This window comes from Cucurbita moschata, unplaced genomic scaffold (assembly GCF_002738365.1).
Source record: "Cucurbita moschata cultivar Rifu unplaced genomic scaffold, Cmos_1.0 Cmo_Scf00012, whole genome shotgun sequence".
Classification (NCBI taxonomy): domain Eukaryota; kingdom Viridiplantae; phylum Streptophyta; class Magnoliopsida; order Cucurbitales; family Cucurbitaceae; genus Cucurbita; species Cucurbita moschata.
Genome location: NW_019268528.1, coordinates 5,377,038 through 5,396,736, shown reverse-complemented (window position 1 = coordinate 5,396,736; position 19,699 = coordinate 5,377,038). Strand labels below are relative to the sequence as shown.

Here is a 19,699-nt window from a genome sequence, read left to right as displayed (position 1 = left end):
GACCTTATTGTTGGAGTTAGCTTTCTACGTGTTGTATGATGGTGCGTGCCTTGTGGCCCCTGCATGCACCATATTTTATGTGATATGATTATGTGATGTATAGATTGTGTTTGTTATGTGATGTATGAACTTGTGTTGATTGTTGACTGTTTATGTTATGTCATGAATGAGATGTTAGTATTATATGTCATGAATATGTTGATTGATGTCATAGATACACGTAGAATTATCGAGTCGTGTCATGAGATGTTTATGCAACTGGAATGTTTATGTAATATGCTATGTAATGTAAGTCATGTGAGATGCCATGTGATGTAAGAAACGTAAATGAGATGTTAGCACTGCTTATGTAATGCTATGTTAGATATGTTAAGGGACCTCATGCATATATGTATGTCACGTGCATCGGGATTCTTCCCCTTTATGATACGAAAGAATGAAATACGATATTTATGTTCGCCATGATATCATGCGAGCCCTTTTCTGTTCTGTGGTATCCGGCTACGTGTAACACGTTTTGCCCGACCAAGTCAGGCCCAGGGGGTATGTTTAAGAGCCCGCCTGGTGGATTCATGTACACGTACATGGGCCATGTGTGAAGGAGTACCACACATCCAACCCTACCCGGAATAGAAAAGCGCCCAAGGCTATGAAAAGTTAGGTCCCGCTCATATGTTGCATGTGTTTGCATTCCTAACCCCAACAGTAGGGTGACTTACTGAGTATTTCATAAAATACTCAAGCCACGTGCTACTTACATTTTTCAGGTAAAGGCAAGGCGCCAATGTACAGTTGACGGCGGAGCTGAGGCCACCATGGAAGTTGGAGACAGGATATTTTTAGGAGTTTACTCTTATTAGACTATTTTAAGTTTTACATTGAGTATTCTTTCATTTGGATTTATTTCGAATTCAGTATTGAAGGATTATTTTTGGAGTTTAGGTTTTGTTTTGGATTCATGAATATTTATGAAAGACTCTTTCAAGGTTATTTATGATGAGCTTCCGCTTAATGAGATGAGTATGCATGGGTGACGTCACTAATTAGGTTAAAGAAAATTAGGGGCGTTACAATTTATGACGGTTAAGCTCGCATTAAAACATGATTATATAAACCTCTATTAAGTTTAGGGCATATATAGATAAGTTGGTTGCATGTTTTCATGATAAGCACATTTGTGCTCTAAGAATATGATTAGGTATAGTTGCTAATCTAGAAGGACTAGAACCATAATGAATGTTCAAAATCATCAAGTTGCTCTTTAAAGAGACCGAGACAATTACCACACCATGAATAAAGACTCAAGCTTACTTTACTTTTCCTAAAGTTAATGTCATCTATACCACGAGAGTCAAAACCACTCTCCTATCCATTCTAGTATACCATGAGACCTATACCTCATCTTCATTGGTGGGTGTCATGATACATACCTAGATGAGTAGGTTTACGATTTAGTACTAATGAAGTGGCTTAGATTGGACTGTAATGCCCCTAATTTTCTATTCCTAGTAGGGTTGGATGTGGGGTATTCCTTCACACACGGCCCATGTACGCGCACATGGACCCACTAGGCGGGCTCGTATATGTACCCCCTGGGCCTGGCTTGGTCGGGCACAACGTATTACACGTTGCCAGACACTAAAAAACAAAAAAAGACCCGTATGATATCATCACGAACATAAATATCGTAATTCATTCTTTCATAACATAAAGGGGAATTATCCCTATGCAAGTGACATACATAAATGCATGAGGTCGCTTAACATATCTAACGTGACATTACATAAGCATTGCTAACATCACATATACTTTTCCTACATTACATGGCATCTCACATGACTTACATTACATGACATATTACATAACATGAAAATACATTTTCAGTTGCATAAGCATCTCATGACATGACTCGATAATACTACGTGTATCCATGGCATCGATCAACATTTTTCATGACATATAATACTAGCAGATCAACCATATTTTCATAGCATAAACAATCAACAGTCAACATCATCCATAACTTTTCATAGCATAAACCGTCACATAATCCACACATCATATAGTCATCACATTAAATATGGTGCATGCAGGGGCCACAGGGCACGCACCATAATGCAACACGTAGTAAGCTAACTTCAACAGTAAGGTCACTTATCTCGATGGCCTTGGCTGAAGTCACTCACAATAAGCTAATTCCAACGGTTAATTATGTCTTATAATAACCACATAAAAATTTAGGAACCTTTCATAACATACCCTAGCTAAATCTCATGCTATATATCAAAATAAACTCCTAGCAGAATCTGTCTTTGACGGTTAGGAACCATACTGACTGCAGATAGTAAAAATAAGAGCAGAAACGGCTTCGAGAGGGCTGAAAAACCTTGAAATCGATATATTATAGTGATATCGAGTCGATAAGTCGAGCCGACTAACTAAGCCGACGTACACGTGTGGAGCCAAGAGTATGCGCGCGGAGCTGCCAGGTTCTTTGGACGTGCGTCTGTGAAGTTAGGCCACCGATGGAAACACGGCCTGTTACTGTTTGGGCCGAACTGGTAGCTGAACGTGAGGCGGGTTACCCGTCCTGCTTTGTCGTCTTCCTAACTCGCAACCACGCGAAACCTTAACTTGTCATTGTGCCGTCAACAATGCGGTTGTCCTATTTCGATTCTGACAACGTGCCGACAATGACGATGCAACCTTCTTCGTTTCTCTCGCAGCCCCGATTCCGATGACACGCGACACCTTCACCTATTCTGACACCTTTCTGTCACCGACAACCCCTGGTGCAACTTCTTGTCTCCTCCGGTCACACAGTGTCTTCGACACAAACACGATGATCTCGACGTCTATATCTTACTTCCACTCGAATCCTTTTTTCGAAATAACAACCCTAATGTTCCGAGAGAAAAGTTTGGAGAGAAAATCGTTTTCAAGGGATGTAAATGTTGGATCGGTATGAAACCCTAGAGGGGTGAATAGGGTTTTAATGATAAAAGTATTTAAACGTGATTAGTTTTTCTAATTATGAAACTTTGTACAAATGAGTAGAAGATGATAATTACTTGAACAAAATAATTGAAGTCAAAACAATAATAAACTAAAACATGCAATAAATCACAATAATGATTTTGAAATTAAATAGGAAAGAGTTAGAAATTATGACACCGTAGTTTTATAGTGGTTCGGTCAAACTCGACCTACTCCATTCCCCAAGCGCCTCTTGGAAATTTGAATAAACAACTTTCTCGACTCTTTCCATGGATCCGAGCCAAACCGCTACACTGCTCTTTTTATGAGTTCAAGAGCAAACTCAATCCTTTCCACGCCGCAGGATCAAACCGGTACAAGTATTTGAATTTGGTAGTAACACACCACAACTCTGTCAAAGAGTAGATTTACAATTTGAAGCACTCACAACTATTTTCTCACGATACAATAAAAAAATCTCTCTCAAGAATAAAATGAATAAAATTGAAAGCTTAGAGAGAGCAACAAACAATCGAGACTTTGAACAAATGAGGATCGGAGATTTTATGGAAGTTGTGTGTTGAAAATATTGGCAAGTCGATGAGTTCATACAGAGAAGAAAAGTGGTAGGAATTAATATTGACCATTGAATTGTGTTAGGAGTAATGGAAGGTGGAGATTAAAAGTAAATAAATAAGAAAAATTTCTAGATTCATTTATTTAATTTTTTAAATATAATATAAAAATAATAAAAACCAATGTGAGTAACGGTTCCAATGATAAATTCAAAATTTATTATAAATATAATAATATAATAATAATATAATAATAATAAAAAGTTATGTAAGTAACGGTTAAATTAAATTTTTAAAATTTATTATAAATATAATAATATAATATAATGTAAGAATAATAAAAATCGATGTGAGTAACAGTTAAATTCAAATTTATATTTTGTAAAAATAATTTTATTTAGAAATATAATAATAAGAAAAAACTCCATTGGTTACTTTTCCAAAATTATAAAACTCATACTTTGATATATTCTGATTTGTTCATCATTTTGATTTTGTTGCCACATCATCCGTCAGGTATATTGTCTCGACTGTAATTTCTTCGTTTTAGCTCTGATTTGAGTGATTGAAAAGTCATTGAAATCGTTATTCTCAACCTTATACCATGGACAATTCAAAATACTGAAAATAGTTAATAATTAAAAGTAGGTTTGTTATCATCAAAACATCAATCAATTAATTGATTGAAATTAACTAAAATGAGATTAAGGGCCAAAGAGCAACACTAGAAAAACTGGCATACGAATATAAAAATAATCTCAAGACCTTTCCCATAAACACTATAAGAATTTAGAATAAGAAAACGGAGAGAAATAGGAATGTTTCTATTAGGCAATAAATGTCTGACAGGAAATCCCTCGATTTCCGGGGAGATTACATGAGAATATTTCATTATTCATTTTATTTTTATTTGATTTTATTTTATTCTAGAAACTCGAATCGTTACATCCATAGAGTTGTGTCTGTTGATCATGATTTTGTGCGTGTATTACATGTGGAAATGGACATGGGTCTCCCAACAAAGCTCGTTCTTCGTCAACTCACCTTAAGAAGTGTGAGGATCCACATGGGTATACATAGTAAGCCATGTATTGCATGTGGAAATGGACATGGGCTTTTCAACGGAGATTGTGCTCCATAAACCTACCCTGAGAGGGGTGATGAGCTATAAGTACACTTAATAAGCCATGTTTTACATGTGAAAATGGATATGGACCTCTCAACATAACACAAGTACACTCAAACATGTATTGTATGTGGACATGGCCCCTAATAGGCTCATGATCCAACTTTGGTGTCCGCCCAAATTCCACGTCAAGTTTTAGTTTCATCGTCTTCTTCAAGTTGTAGCAGCAAGATAATTCGTTTATTATGTTCTCCAATTTGCATGTATGACTAATAAAAAACCGAGTAAGAGCTAAGAAAAATACTTCATTAATTATAAACCTTCATTTTATGTATATTTAATGGTCTAAGATGGTATAATTAATTTATGGATTTGAATACGTTACTAGTTAAATTATTAAATTTATTTATTTGAGAAAAATTATTAAAATGGAGTAGTAAATAAATTAAATATATTATTGAGGCTAACTAATTAATAATAATTATCAACTTAAGTAATTACTTGTCTCCTCGTCTATGGCGGGAAAAGACAATTTGGCAATCCACTTCCTTCAAATAACTGAAAAAGATTTGAACCGGAAGCCCCAAATCAAATCCAGCCCTAATTTTGTATTCGACTCCGACATCCTCGCTCCAGAGCCGAGACACCCTTTGTTCAGAAGGTTTTCTACACACACACACAGAGCTACGGAGAGATAGCCATGGATGCTTTTAGAAAGCAACTGGACCAGCTAATGGGGGCGAATCGAAATGGCGACGTGCAGGAAGTTAGCCGCAAGTACTACGACCGCGATGTGTGCCGCATGTTCTTAGTTGGCCTTTGTCCCCATGAGCTCTTCCAACTCACGGTTAGATCAATTCAATCTTTCCTCTATTTCCTACCTCGTATTTCGTTTAGGGACATCTTTTGTTAGTCAGACCACCCGGCTACTGTTTTGGACTCTTTCATGTTAGTGTGCTTGTGTTGGTTTATCTGTTGGGAATAATCTGGGTGATCAACCATCTGGAAATGGAGTGGTGGAAGGGAAAAAATGCTCAAGATAATTTGTTTTAATGTTGTGGGAAATTGGTTTCTGCTATCAACGATTTGTGTTTTTTCCTTGTTTCTTTTTGTTAACAGATCAATTTAATTTTACAGTATTTTAACTAAATTCATATTCCGTTTCAGAAAATGGATATGGGTCCATGTCCGAAAATCCACTCCTTGCAGCTTAGGAAAGAGTATCCTTGATATTGTTACAGGCCACTGTGTTTGTTTTTAATAGCATTGCTGGAATTACTCCGTCATATTTCTTTTATGCTAACTTACTATCGTGCTAGAGCCATGGAGTTGGTTAATATGCTATCATAATTTGGATTCGAACTGGAACTTTAATTGTGCGCTGGTGGATTAAAGAGTTTCTTAAAGGAGACCTATTCCGTTCAGTCAACTCTATACTGTATTTTTCTTATAAATATTTATATTTTTCCTATGATGACTGTAATTTAGGCATGCCTTACCTGCAGCTTATTGATGCTACTTCATAAGTTCATTTCTACTTTCAAACTAATACTACTTCTCCTTCATGTGGGGATATTTGTGTTTATTATCTTATGTCAATTGACTGATACAATTCATGGATATAGGGACTAAGTTGAATCTTTTAAACCTTACGTTTCCTTCCGTTGCATATAGTACTTGTCGTACTGTGTACCTTATAAAGCAAACTAAATGCTTCTTGGTGGTGCATAGCTACAATGATGTATTTTGTTGTTATCCTCCCTCTTGAAGCTCTCTTGGGAGAGGGTTCTCTCTTTCCCTTGCCGTTAGGCTGTTTTCCCCCATTTTTATTGCTTTAATTTATACCTCAAGTTTCTAGAAGAAAAAAAAAAAAAAATTGTGTAGGCTCTTAAAATTTTGTTTTGGCAGTTTGTTGTGAAAATCTAAGCATATGATTCATTGCCTAACATTCAACTAGAAAGAGCGAATTTTATAGTCCTCTTTGAGTGGTAAGAAGTTATGAGTTCAAATAATTTTTGTATTTGTGAATATACCTTGGCCACTTTGTTTTTAAGAAATATCTGAAAAACCATTGCTGAAGATGTATATATTTTTACCCATCTAAATCTAATTAGTTTAAGGGGTTCCAAATTACATAAATGGTAAATGAAATTAGGTAGAATTGGAAGATTTCAATTGTACTTCATTTGTTCCACATATGTTCTTTTAACTCTTTCTAGATACGAAGAAGCAAAGACTAAAGGAATTCATAGCTATGACCGAGACTTGGAAGATGTTATAGATCGTCTCATTATTGAGTGTGATAGGAAAATTGCTAGAGCCTTGAAGCGACTTGAGGAAGAAGATGCAAAGGCTGCTATTGCGATTTCTGTCACTGAAGTCACCCAGGTACTTGTTAGGGCATATAGTGAAAATATAATTATTTAATGATGATACATATATATTTTATCTATTTATTTAATTGATTGTTCTTACAGATACCTGAGGTACTTGAGTTATCAAAGCAAATTAAAGAGAAGTTGAAAGAAGCTGACCAATATGGTATTTGCGTTTTAATTGGTGGAAGCGTTGGATGGTTTCTTTATCTAGTTTTTCTTAATACCAAGACCTATTCGTTCTCTTTCCATATCATGGTTTGCTTACCTTTTTTTTTTGTTGGAAATAATAAGAGTTGTGTCAAAATGTCGATGATCCCAATCTTTTTATAATTCTCTCTCCTTATTACAAGTGGTGGATTATGTTATTCCTTTTCATTTAGAACTGCATGTAAGAATACCTTGAGAGATGTGTTTGAGTTTTAGGATTGTATACATCTTTTCACCTTTCTATCTATAGAGATATAGGTCAATGCTAGTAAACACAAACATTTTGTTTGTAGCCAAATGTTCATATTTGATGTGCTCTGCACAGACATGCTTGAACATGTAAAAAAAACATCTGAAAAAGAGTGCTTATTTCTTTTAATATTTTTTGTATGCATTCGGATCAATGTTTTTTAAAGCTTGAGGTGCACCAAAGCGCACAATGCACAGAAAACCCCCCTTTTTTATAAGGTGCACTATGTATACCAAATACATAGGAATACAAGTATATAAAACATCCATGGAAAGAAATGAACTTCAACTAAGAAAAGTATATACAAGATAAAGAACATTCAAATATCATTCTTTCAACATAGAGTCAATACTACAAACAAAAGAAAAAAGAAAAAAAGAAACAATCCAACAATAATCACAACTGAGAAAGAGAAAGAAAGAACACCAAGAGCGAGAGAGAAAGAGAGAGAGAGAGAGAGAGCTTATCAACAATGTAGGCTGCAGTGAGGGTGAGTTGATGGCAAACTATCGAAGAATGGAAGAAACAATAATTTTATTGATAAATGAAATTTACAAAAGAGGTAGTGCTAACTCCCGAAATTCTATTGTAACTAATTCTTCCACGAGCTATAAAAATATGTAAAAAAAAAAAAAAGAGAGAGAAGAGAGCCCTAATGCAGAAACCTTTGCGTTTAGGGTTAGAAACTTAAATAATAAAAAAATAAAAAAATAAAAAAATTGAAGAAGCTCTAAAGGCATGTGAAGTGAACAACACAAGAAGAATGTCTTTCATTTTTTGAGGATCTTTGATTTTGTTTTGGCTCATAACAAGGACTTCTCCTCTATGATTGAGGTGGTGCTTTTGAACCTTCCTTTTCGTGATAAGTTTTTTTTTTGTCGTCTGTTAGGATGTTCAGGTAGAGAGGAATGATAGGATTTTTAGAGGGCATGAGAGTCTGGATATGAGCCTTGGGAGTTGGTGCGATTTAACACTTCGTTATGTTGTACGTTAATCAAACTTTTTTTTTTGCAACATTATTTTTTATTGGAGTCTTTTCTTGTAATTAGGGTGGGGCCATCAATATGCCTCCTTATTTATATACCTGCGCATAGAAATTTGAGATTTAGGAATTCATCAACGAAATATGCGTCCTTATTTGTACACTTGCACATAGAAATTTGAGTGTTTGTAGATACCATGTCAATTACTAACTTCTAAATGCGGCAATGATTCTATACAAATTTCTATTTTCATAAAATTGGATGAATTGCATGGATCTTCTCTCTTAGCTTGACTTGAACTTAGGATACCATTATAAGAGTCATAGAACATGTTCACAAGACGACTTTCCGAACTCAAGAGGGAAACTATGAGTTCTTTGTCATAGTTTTTGGCCTTATCAATGTGCTGATGACCTTCTAGATGCAAATGAATTAGGTGTTTCACTCTTATTTACAAAATTTTGTCGCGACATGCTCTAGTTCTGGGTGTATTCCAATTGTTTTCTAGTGTTAGAAAGGACGTATCCATCTTAGACATCTGCAATGCTCTCCTATGCTCTTTTGACTTTAAATATTGGACAAACTGAAGGAAAAGACTGACCCCATTCAATGATTTTTGTAGTGCTGGTTTATTTTTCAATGATATTTTGGTCTATAGTCTAGATTTGCAACCCATTTGAAACATTTCGGGCAGCTATGAAGGACAATCAATTTTTTTTTTCCTAATTAGTTTTAAGAAGTCTTGTTGCTTATGGTCGCATCAATTTTGGGCACTGGGTCTTGTCTAGGGTGGAAGCTGATTTGGAAAAATGGGAGTGATCAATATTGGACCATTTCTAAATATCTCAAGGAATTCTAAGGCTTTTGGGTCTTATGGGTTACTTTCAACAATTCATGGAAAATTATGGAGCCCTAGCAGCGCCATTAGCAAAGCAACTCAAAAAGACTACTACAAGGTTTCTTTGGACCTTGATGGTAATTTTAAGCACTTATTTTAAATATGTTTTCTAGGAGGGGTAAAATGGGAAATTGAGTGACTGAGTTTGTTAGTAGTGCATGTTCCTTACATGCGGTAAATGGGTAAGGGGGTAAGGGGGTAAGGTATTGGTTATTTTGGAAAAGACTAGTGTGTGACGAGGTGGCCGACCCTCTTGAATTGGCTAATAGAATTGTGGATGTTCTTACCCCATTTTGCTTAGTATATGTAAAGAAAAATCACCAATACCTAACAGTTTATAAGTTAATTTGAGGATATTGTCTGTTTTTGTTACATCAATTCAAAATATTTCTTCATCCTTTCCTTTCAATTTTCTGGGTGTCTTTATTAGGTATTAGAGATTCTAAAGTTGTTTTTAATTTAATTGATTGCTTCTAGTTTTATGTCCTTACTTTTTGGAAGTCTTGTTGAGAAGTTGAGGTGTCAATTGTTGCAGATCTTGAGGGCAAAACAGATCTTAAAATTCGAGTTTTGGAGGTTATAGATGAATTGAGGACTAAAAGAGCTGACAAACAGGTACATCATCATCTATGTTATTATTTTAACCATAGCATGTGTTTCATAGTTGTTCTTATTTTTTTGTTTTGTTAACATTCAATGTGAGTTATCTAACATTTAATGTGTCCTTTTTAACAGTCCATGCTTCTTTTAGACGCTTTCAACAAAGATAGGGCATCTTTACCTCAACCTCTGCCAAACCCACCACCTATGGCTCCTCTACCTGTTGTAGCTCCTGATCCTCATACACAGGAGATGATAAATGAGAAGTTGAAAAAGGCTGAGGAACTCGGTAAGTCTTGTTAAAAAAAACATCTGGTTATATTGTGAATTTACTTTCCGAGTAAAGTATGCCATTAATTGTTTTTATTGGGTTTTATTTATCTTATCTTGTTTTTTCAGTTTGTTTCTATTGCATGGGGATTGGAAGTTCGTTATTTTGTAGCTCTTCCGATTAGGGTGATAATCCATATTGTTCTCTCCTTCAGGTGAGCAAGGAATGATTGACGAGGCTCAAAAAGCACTAGAGGAAGCTGAAGCACTTAAGAAGGTTTGTCTCTGGTTCCTAGCAGTGGGAGTGTAAACCTATGTTTTCTACTTATAAGGACGTATTTTTTTAAACTCATATTTTTAATTGTATTTCTAGCTTATCCTGTTATTTATGGTGGTTATTTTGTTGTTCATTTACAGTTGCCTGCTAGGCAGGAGCCAGTAGTGGATTCATCCAAATATACAGCTGCTGATGTGCGAATTGTGAGTCAACTTTTTTGCATGAATCCTCCTAATCTCTTTGGCCAAATATGATATTTCTTTTCCACTGAAAAGCTAATGTAGTGTTAAAAATATGAAATATGCAAAAGAAAAGTCTATTTATGCATACAATCGTGGAACTAATTGTAACGACCCGACTTTTTATACATATAACGGTCGGAGCCATTAAAAGAAAAACAATTTTACAGTTCAAAATAAATGATAAAGATGTTAAAAATAATTTATAAGATCATGTGCGGGGTGCCCTTTAATAATAATCTAAAAGACATGCAATTTAAATAAATAGTTCAACAATAACTTAAAACAAAAGTTAACATCAGTTTGACTTCCTAGTTCCCATAAACTAGGAGGCATCGAACACAATTTAAATCAATGAAAAACTAAATGTGAAAACGTTCTATCAATAAAAACATAAAATCTTTGAGTTGCCCATGACTAACTTCTTCACCCTGTTCGTCACTTCCGTGCCATGGTCTTGCCTGAAAAACCTTTTAAAAACAAGGTGAAATACTTGGTAAGGAACTCCTCTATTGGGGTCAAATACATAAATCATCATATGGTTAATCAAACGAAATTGAGGGACCTTAGTGATTAATTATCCAAAACACATAGCGCATAATTTTTCCACTAAACCTATTTTCAGAAATCACTCCTCAAAGTGGCCATAAGTGGCTGGTTATATTCACACAGTTTAGAAAGCACAGTTATTTTTAGCTCCCCACACCCGTTTGTCCTCTATGATGTAAGATGCAAAGGTGAAAAAAGGGCATCCAATTGCATCCCGTCCAGGATTTCCCCATGCTTAAGAGTTCTACCAAGCTTTAAATCCCAAAAACAAAGATCAGCGCACCACATATCATCCAAAGCTGCATCTTTGTGTGAAGTTTAAGCAAAAAAGGAGTGACCCTTCCAAGAACGGTAGAGGCCCCATTCCCTAAAGCAATTCTGATCCCATCAGTCACCAAACCCTGCTGTTTCAAGATGAATCTTCATGGTCCCTTGGGAGAATTCAAAGAGGATCTTTAAGTGTAAGCGTTTAGAACTGAGGGTCCATATTTTGCATCAATAGGTTTCTCAAAAAAGCAGTTTTCCGCTGTTATGCTGCCTAGTTCATTTGGCAAGGAGAGCCTGATTTCTATCCTTTAAATTGTGTATGTCGAGACCTCCTTGGTCCAAGGGAAGGACGACAGTTTCCCAATATACAATTTGGAGGCTAAAGGCATCCTTGTCACCCCTCCAAGAAAGTTTCGAAAGAGTTTCTCCATGGATTGATCAGCTTTGTTTGGCAACAGGAAAAGGGATAAGTTAGAGGGTAGGGGTTTGATAGTGTAGCTCAGAGGAGAGAAAGTTTACCCCCTTTGCAATATAGGATTAGGTCCACAACAATAGCTTCTTTTTTTCTTTTTTTTTTTTCAGTTTTTTCAACAATGTGGGACCAAAATGAAACGGATCGATGAGGACTATTTGGGGGGAGGCCCAAATAAGTGTTTGGGCACTTTCTAACCTTGCAACCAAACGTCTGAGCAACAGGTTCAAGCATAGAAGGCTCCAAATTCATCCTGATAACCTCTGATTTTTGGCAACTTAGGTTCACGAATCTTTTTCAAACTCAAGGACAACATCAAACAAATTTTTGAGAGTCCCCAACTAATGAGATGAAAAAGGAATTGTGTTGTTTGCAAATTGAAGGTGATTAATAGAAAAAGGACCCCTCCCCAGTTGGAAGCCTAATTGAACCACACTCTCTTCAGACGATCATAAGCCTTCTAAAACAGTCCCACTCCACCACATATCAAAAAGAAAAGGGGAGCACAGGTCATCTTACCTGATACCTCTCAAAGCAAAAATTTTACCCTGAGGCTTTCCATGGATAATAATACATTTCTTTTCAATGAGATACAGCCTTCGATCCATTTAATCCAAGTGGTGCCGAAGCCCATGCGGTCAATGTTTTCTCCAAAAAAAAAATCCCAATTGACCTTGTCAAATGCCATTTCAAGTTTGACTACAACCCCCTCTTCTTTCAAAACCATTCATCATTAAAACTCATTTGCCAAGGAAGCGTCAAGGATTTGATGCCCTCCAACGAATGCTGATTAGAATTCCGTAATAGTGGAAGGGAGGAATTTCTAAGTTTCTTATAATTTTGGAATGTATATGAGCTTTATACTGTGACTTCTGAGTTGATTTTAAAGTATAAATTGTACAAATTTATTTATATCTTGTGTCATGTAATCTCACTTGAATTTACCCAGACGGATCAAAAGCTGCGTGTGTGTGACATCTGCGGGGCTTTTCTAAGTGTTTATGACAGGTAAATTTGAGCTTACAAATTATACATGTTCTTTTAGTAATCTAAGCTTTTCTCAGGAAAATGTAAAGTTAGTCTTTGGGGTTTCCTAGTGCTCAGTTTTGACCAGACAATTATACCTCCTTTTCCCCAGCAGGCTTTTGGGCCCAGTTTTACGAGGATAACTTTTCCAGCTAAAGACTGTGCGTTATTTCTGTTTTTATTTGTGAATCATGCTATTGTTCCTTAGAATGTTATTCGGAACCATGCATTACATGTTTTTGTAAGTTTCAGAATGAAGTTAAATTCAAGAATTTTTGTTTTGAGTGTTAGACCATTTAATTTCTTTTTCTTTCAGTGATCGTCGTTTGGCAGATCATTTTGGAGGAAAACTTCATCTCGGCTACATACAAATACGTGAAAAGTTAGCAGAGCTTCAGGTTAGATAATGTTATTCCTGTGTATGTTATTACCCATTTTTTGTTATATATACATGATTCTTGCGGGGGGGGAAAGGAAAATAAAGTTGATTATATTTTTGCCACTAGACTGGAAGATGTGTTAATGGTTAGTTACTCAAGTGTTGGATGTGTTATGTATTGTCATCAAATGTCTTTGGAGTTGTGTATTTAAGTTGGTACTGTCAATGGGTTCAGGTGCTGCTATATGTACAAATTCTACCATAGAGATTCTGAGTTATACTTTATCTGTGAGTTTTTCTTTCCTTAAGAGACAAATGAGTTTTTCTTTTGTGACACGAGGAAATTAGATGGCTCTTCATGTTCTCTGATTTTATAATATCATGGTACAACGGATGTGAGCAAATAAATAATGTGATGTGGGGCTAAAATTAGAGATGACAGGAAAACCAATCAATTTATGTTGGATCATATTTGACGGTTCACGTGATATGATTAATTCCCCTGGTGTGGGGTGCCCAAACCACAAGTAATGAAGTGTCAGTGTCGGACATGCTTGTTGAAGTGTCCATTTTTTGGACACATGCCGACATGTTTGAAACCATGAAAAAATATTTTTTAAAAAAATCTTTGGAACCCACGTCATATTCTGAGAAGAGAAAATAAGAAAGAAGGTTAGAAGGGAAAGTACAAACCCACACTGTCTCTTAAATAAGAAAGAAGAAAGGTAGAAGAAGGTGAAGAAGAAAACCCACGTTGTGTCTCCTCCTGGGATGAGAAATAAGGAAGAAGAAAGGGTAGAAGAAGGGACGGTACTCTTTCCAATAAATGAAACAGTTTGTTTTTATTGTTGGAGAAAAGTAAGTATGGCGAATGACAACCATGCAACAGCGAAAGGTATGTGTTTTGTTAAGTATTAAATAATTCTGTTAACATTTCAAATTTTAACTGTTTTCATTCTTGAAAAAAAAATATTTCACAATTTAAGATTTTAGTTCTTTTTTAAATCTATATTAGTTTTTTTTTTATAAGATAAATGTATATTAGTTATAAATTAATATTAAAATAGACAGGATATTGTTGATGTTGATTATCATATCTCTTCTTTTTAAAGAATTGTATAGATTTTTTCTATTTTTTTTTTTTTAATTTTTTAAATTTTAATGTTTACAGATTGGGAATGTATTTTGGTAAGCCGATAATATGTCAAGCTATATATTTGTGTCATGTACGACATGTTGCGTGTCCACTTTTGTGCTTTTGTTTTAAGCTGGTAGTGGCTTAGCCTGTGATAAATACCGAAAATTTAAAACCCTAGAGCCAATTGAAAGAGAACTAGTCTTTGAGAAATGTTTTTTTTTTTTTTTTCCGTAAGAAACAATTTCATGGGGACTCTCTATCAGAATACAGCTGCAAAGTAGAAGGGAAACTCTCCTATTTATATAAAACTGACCACCAAAAAAATAACCTGCATGCTAGTACCTCTAACCAAGTAAGAGCTGTTAGCTAAACTGTGGCTAAAATTCATGTTACCCTAAGATCATCCTAAGTTATTCTTCCAGCTTCGAAAAAAAACTTGCTCTGGCAACAGAATCTTCTTGGCACGAGGTATTCTTAATGGAAGTATCAGAAACTTTTTTTCTTCTTAACGAATGAATAGATTTGAAATCTTAATTATCAGTTCATTTAAGTGTAACATAATGCTGTTGAAAATTTTGAAACCCTAATTGATTTTGATAATGCTGTTGAAAATTCTGAACTCTGATTGATTTTGAATCGGGTATAAATTTTATTGGCCAGCTACTAATGGCATCTGTTTCTAGATGTCAAAACAATTTAACGTTAGGCAAGTGCCTCATGCAGTTGGTTGAGAAATGAATACATTTAAAGGCATAAGAACAATATTTTTTCATTATTATATGTAATTGTAAGCTCTGTATTGGTAGAAGATGCAAGTTTTGATTGTGAAAAGAGGTGAGACTTGATATAAAATTTAACAACATTGATGACTCCTTGCCTGCTCTCTTTCTCAGTACCTTAATCAGCTATCAATCTCATTGGAACTATGCATAAGATTTTATTTGTATGCATACTTCTTGGTTATCGATCTTATTGGAACTATGCATAAGATTTTAATCAGCTATCAATCTTATTGGAACTATGCATAAGATTTTATTTGTATGCATACTTCTTGGTTATCAATCTTATTGGAACTATGCATAAGATTTTAATCAGCTATCAATCTTATTGGAACTATGCATAAGATTTTATTTGTATGCGTACTTCTTGGTTAGTCTCAGTGGAATTATTATTTGTATCCATACATCTTGTTTATGCATTTTTCAATTGGCCATTAGTGTCTTAGTGGAGTGTAATGCAGTTTTTTTTTTTTTTTTTTTTTAATTTATAAATTATATATGTATATATTAAATTCAATGAGAAACCAAGCTTACAAGGGAAATACAAAATGAAAAACCTCAAAAGGAGCCAAACTACCATAATAAGGGGGCTACAACTAAACAATGCAAATGAGACCTAAATGATAAGTTTAAAGCGTTACCCCTGAGGCTCTTGGCTCAAAGAGAGGTGTGAAACCCAAGAGGGGATTACATCTCAATGGGTCTTTCAATCCCTTAATTCTTTAATTGTTCATTTTCCTCAATGGAAGGGTTTAAGTCTAATATCTTTTTTAAGTTTGGGGGGGTTAATTAGAATATGATTCTAATAGCTTATAATTCAAGGGTGTTTTGGCATTTGCATTTATTTATTTTTTTCCTTTTCCAAATCATGCTTGTGTCCAGAAGATGTATTACTGTTGTGTTTCTTAACGTAGAGGTATACAACCTGAGATTAAAAGCATACCTTGCTGATGATTATTAGTTAGAGATATCTTATGCTATTGACGTGATGTGATTTGCCATTGAACTACCATGATGTGTGGTTTCTGTTGTATTTATTGTCACTTTGTTAGGAAGAAAGAAACAAAAGCCACAAGGTTGATCGACATGATGATCAGCGGTAAATGTTCTTATACCTGTTTTTTTTAAATAATTTTCCCTTTTATACTAGTATGTTGTTCATTACCTAGATGCTCTCTTTCAGATCAAAGGAGTGTAGTAGAGAACCTGATAGAGAACCTAGTAGAGACCATGACCGTGGTGATAGTCGTGACCGTGGAAGGTATAATGACCGTGGAAGGTATAATGACCGTAGGAGCAGGGATCGTGATAGGTATAATGATCGGGATCGTTATGACCGGGAACGCATTAGAGACTCAGATTGCTCTTATGATTCTAGAAATTGTCACCGTTCACGCTCACGGTCAACAGACCATGAACATTCAAGGGACTATGATCGTCACAAGTACTGTTCAATGACTATATCAACTTGATCTTGTGTCATTTCTTTGGCCATCGTTCATATTTCACACACTGAGCAAAATATATCTCCATGATATTGCATCAACATTTAATGCACACGATTTGCAGTTAAACAGCCTCGAGTAATGAATTCTTCATCCTTCAGAAAATTGAGATAACAACATAGTGATTACAAGTCTCCTTGGGTTAAATCATATTGATCACATTTATCAAGTTGATACCCTATGTTGTAAGGTCAAATAGCTAAGAATCTTTCGACCTCTTTAATATACATTTTGTATTATCTTCCCCCTTGTCAGTTTTACTAGATTTGTCTTTTAAGAACTATGAGATCCCATATCGATTGGAGAGGAGAACGAAACATTCTTTGTAAGCGTGTGAAAACCTCTCCCTAGCAGACGCGTTATAAAACTTTGAGTGAAAACTCGGAAGGGAAAGCCCTATAAGAAGACAATATCTGCTAGCAGTGAGCTTGGGCTGTTACAACCGCTTCATTTTTCTAGAGCTACTATTTTGTTTCCGTTCTCTTTGCTTCTGGGAATATTTAGGACCTGGGATGCTCTTTTCTACCTACCTAATCCAGGAATTCCTTACCCATTGCATATGCATACATATATGTATATATTTGGTTGGATTTCTTAGAAATTCAAGATTTATATTTATTCTTAATTAATTTTTAAATACCACATGGAGATCATGAGCGGCTCTTCATGTTAGTATTGTATATAATCAGTTTGTTCCTTTTCCCTTGTACCATTTCCCCCTCAATTCTCATGGGTTTTCGCTCTTTATGCAGGCGCCGTGACCGGTACTAAACAGTTTTTACTGTGGATCCAATGGAAGTGAAAGTACAGGTTCATGTTCTGTGTTTCTTCCTCTATTTTGATTGCAGTTGGCTGTATCTTCTCTACTGACTTTATATTTACCACCAGGAGCTTATTTTGACAATAGATTTGAGAGAGAGAGAGGTATGGTTGTGCTGATTACTGGAATTTTATATGTAGCTGTTAGTGGGGAGTAGTTTCCTTGAGGTCTTCTTTTAACACATGGGCTTAAATTATGGGATACATCAATTCTTCATATTCTCATTGGGGAGACTTCATCACCGTATGTTGGTAACATTTGACCTATAACTATTGACCGACCACCGTTTCATGTATTTAGAACCAAAATTCATATGCAGGCCTGATGAACAATTTGTTTCTTTTAATGTTCGCCCTTTTGAATTCATGTTTTTTCTGCAGTTAACTTGTTTTGAATGGCATCTGCCTCATAATATGAAAATTCGTTATAAATTACTGCCAAGTTCTAGGAAAGAAACAGGTACGTCAACATTGGCTGCTGGAAAGCTTAGCCTCAGTGTTGCCGTACGTTGTTTTAATTTGGAAAAACAGATAGCAAATTTAAGCTGTGGTTGGGTTGAAATAATTTTGAAGCCAATAGATTGTTGCAAGCCACAGAATCACACATTTCTGTAGTTGAATATTATTTAGTTCTGTATTTTTCATAAGGGGATCCGATTGTGCTTGCGCTTGTGAAAAGGGAAGAAATATTAGCAGATGCGTTTTAAAAACTTTAAAAGGAAGCTCGAAAGAAAAAATCAAATAGGACAATATCGGCTAGCAGTAGGCTTCACCGAGGGGCTAATGGTAGTGCATTTTCTATGTTCCAAAACTAAGGATGGGTGAAGAGTGCAGTGTATTAGCCAAAATCAGCCACAATTAGGAGTGGTTCACCTCCAGTGCAGTGCGTCTCAAAGAAGAGAGGCATGATCATGGTAATAAATAGCAACAGCAACTCATTTCAACTGAACTTGCTAATTCATCCCCAATCCTCTGATTAGGATACCCACTTGGATTAATCCATTGAACTTTTTTCCATGACATTGAAAGGGTGCTGCAAATTGAAGTCTATGCACTTTGCTTCCATGACATTGCCAATTATGTCATTCGCAAAGCCTTGTTGCTTCATTTTATGGAAGGATTTTTTTTTTCCCGTGATCGGACCGATTCTCATATATGTTACGGCTAGATGTGTCATTTTATTAATTCTAAAGCAGTGTTACGCGACACCATATGAACATTTTAGAGAGTACCACACAACAACAAAAGTGCTTCAATGCAAGTATTTACGGCCTACATTATTTCGAGATGCAAAGGAATTTGCTATGCATTGTGATAGGTGCAAGTGCACAAAAAATATTTAGTCCAGAATGAAATGTGAATGATATACATCTTAGAAATGAAGTTATCTGTGTTGGGAATGAACGATTTATTTACAATATTAAAATCAACTCTGATTTATCTAGCTTCCGCGAAAGAAATATGGACAAAATTTTGAAAACTCTTATATACATTTTTTTTTATTTAATAGATTGAATATACATTAATTATTTTAATATCTAAGGTAAAATACAATAAATATATATTTTTTATTTTATTTTTAATATATTTAATATATTAAATATTAATTTAAATACTTCAAATTAAATATGTACTATTTTTTTAATATTTAATATATCTTCCTAGGTCAAATATTAATTTCAACTTTTCAAAATTTTCTTTTCACTAGAGGATCATACATAAAACCTACTCATTTTAAGTTCTAATGTAATTAATTATAGGTCATTCCACTATCCACCTAAAATTATAGGTATGGTAGAACAAGTTGTATCCATGCATATAATCATTACAAGAAAGTCAATTTTTTACATGTTATTTGTAATTACAGTCGGGTGAAAGTTCGTTTTACTCTAGTAATTACATCTTGCCTTAACTCTCTAATGAACAATTTGTTTATAATCCAACCATAAACAAATTTCCTCTCGAGTCAGTTAGAGGATGTGACCC

At 35.0% G+C, this 19,699-nt stretch overlaps 1 protein-coding gene across 7 annotated transcripts; it reads left to right on the top strand.

Moving 5' to 3' along the window:
- Window positions 1-5,235: 5,235 nt before the first annotated feature.
- Window positions 5,236-18,060, top strand: LOC111450342 (putative RNA-binding protein Luc7-like 1). Of its 7 annotated transcripts, XM_023090416.1 has the most exons (14): window positions 5,238-5,524; window positions 5,845-5,897; window positions 6,897-7,065; window positions 7,155-7,218; window positions 9,929-10,008; window positions 10,129-10,282; window positions 10,479-10,540; window positions 10,681-10,743; window positions 13,017-13,075; window positions 13,410-13,491; window positions 16,442-16,488; window positions 16,573-16,833; window positions 17,647-17,704; window positions 17,783-18,060. In XM_023090416.1, the coding sequence occupies exons 1-13, from the start codon at window positions 5,378-5,380 to the stop codon at window positions 17,663-17,665; spliced, it is 1,260 nt and encodes a 419-aa protein (XP_022946184.1). In that variant the 5' UTR covers window positions 5,238-5,377; the 3' UTR covers window positions 17,666-17,704; window positions 17,783-18,060. The 7 variants fall into 7 exon arrangements, 4 of the variants coding, with proteins under 4 accessions (XP_022946185.1, XP_022946186.1, XP_022946184.1 ...); XR_002711792.1 differs by lacking the exons at window positions 17,647-17,704; window positions 17,783-18,060 and adding an exon at window positions 13,708-13,760 and having other exon boundaries at window positions 5,236-5,524; window positions 16,573-16,622; XM_023090415.1 differs by having other exon boundaries at window positions 17,647-18,060.
- The last annotated feature ends 1,639 nt before the right edge of the window (window positions 18,061-19,699 follow it).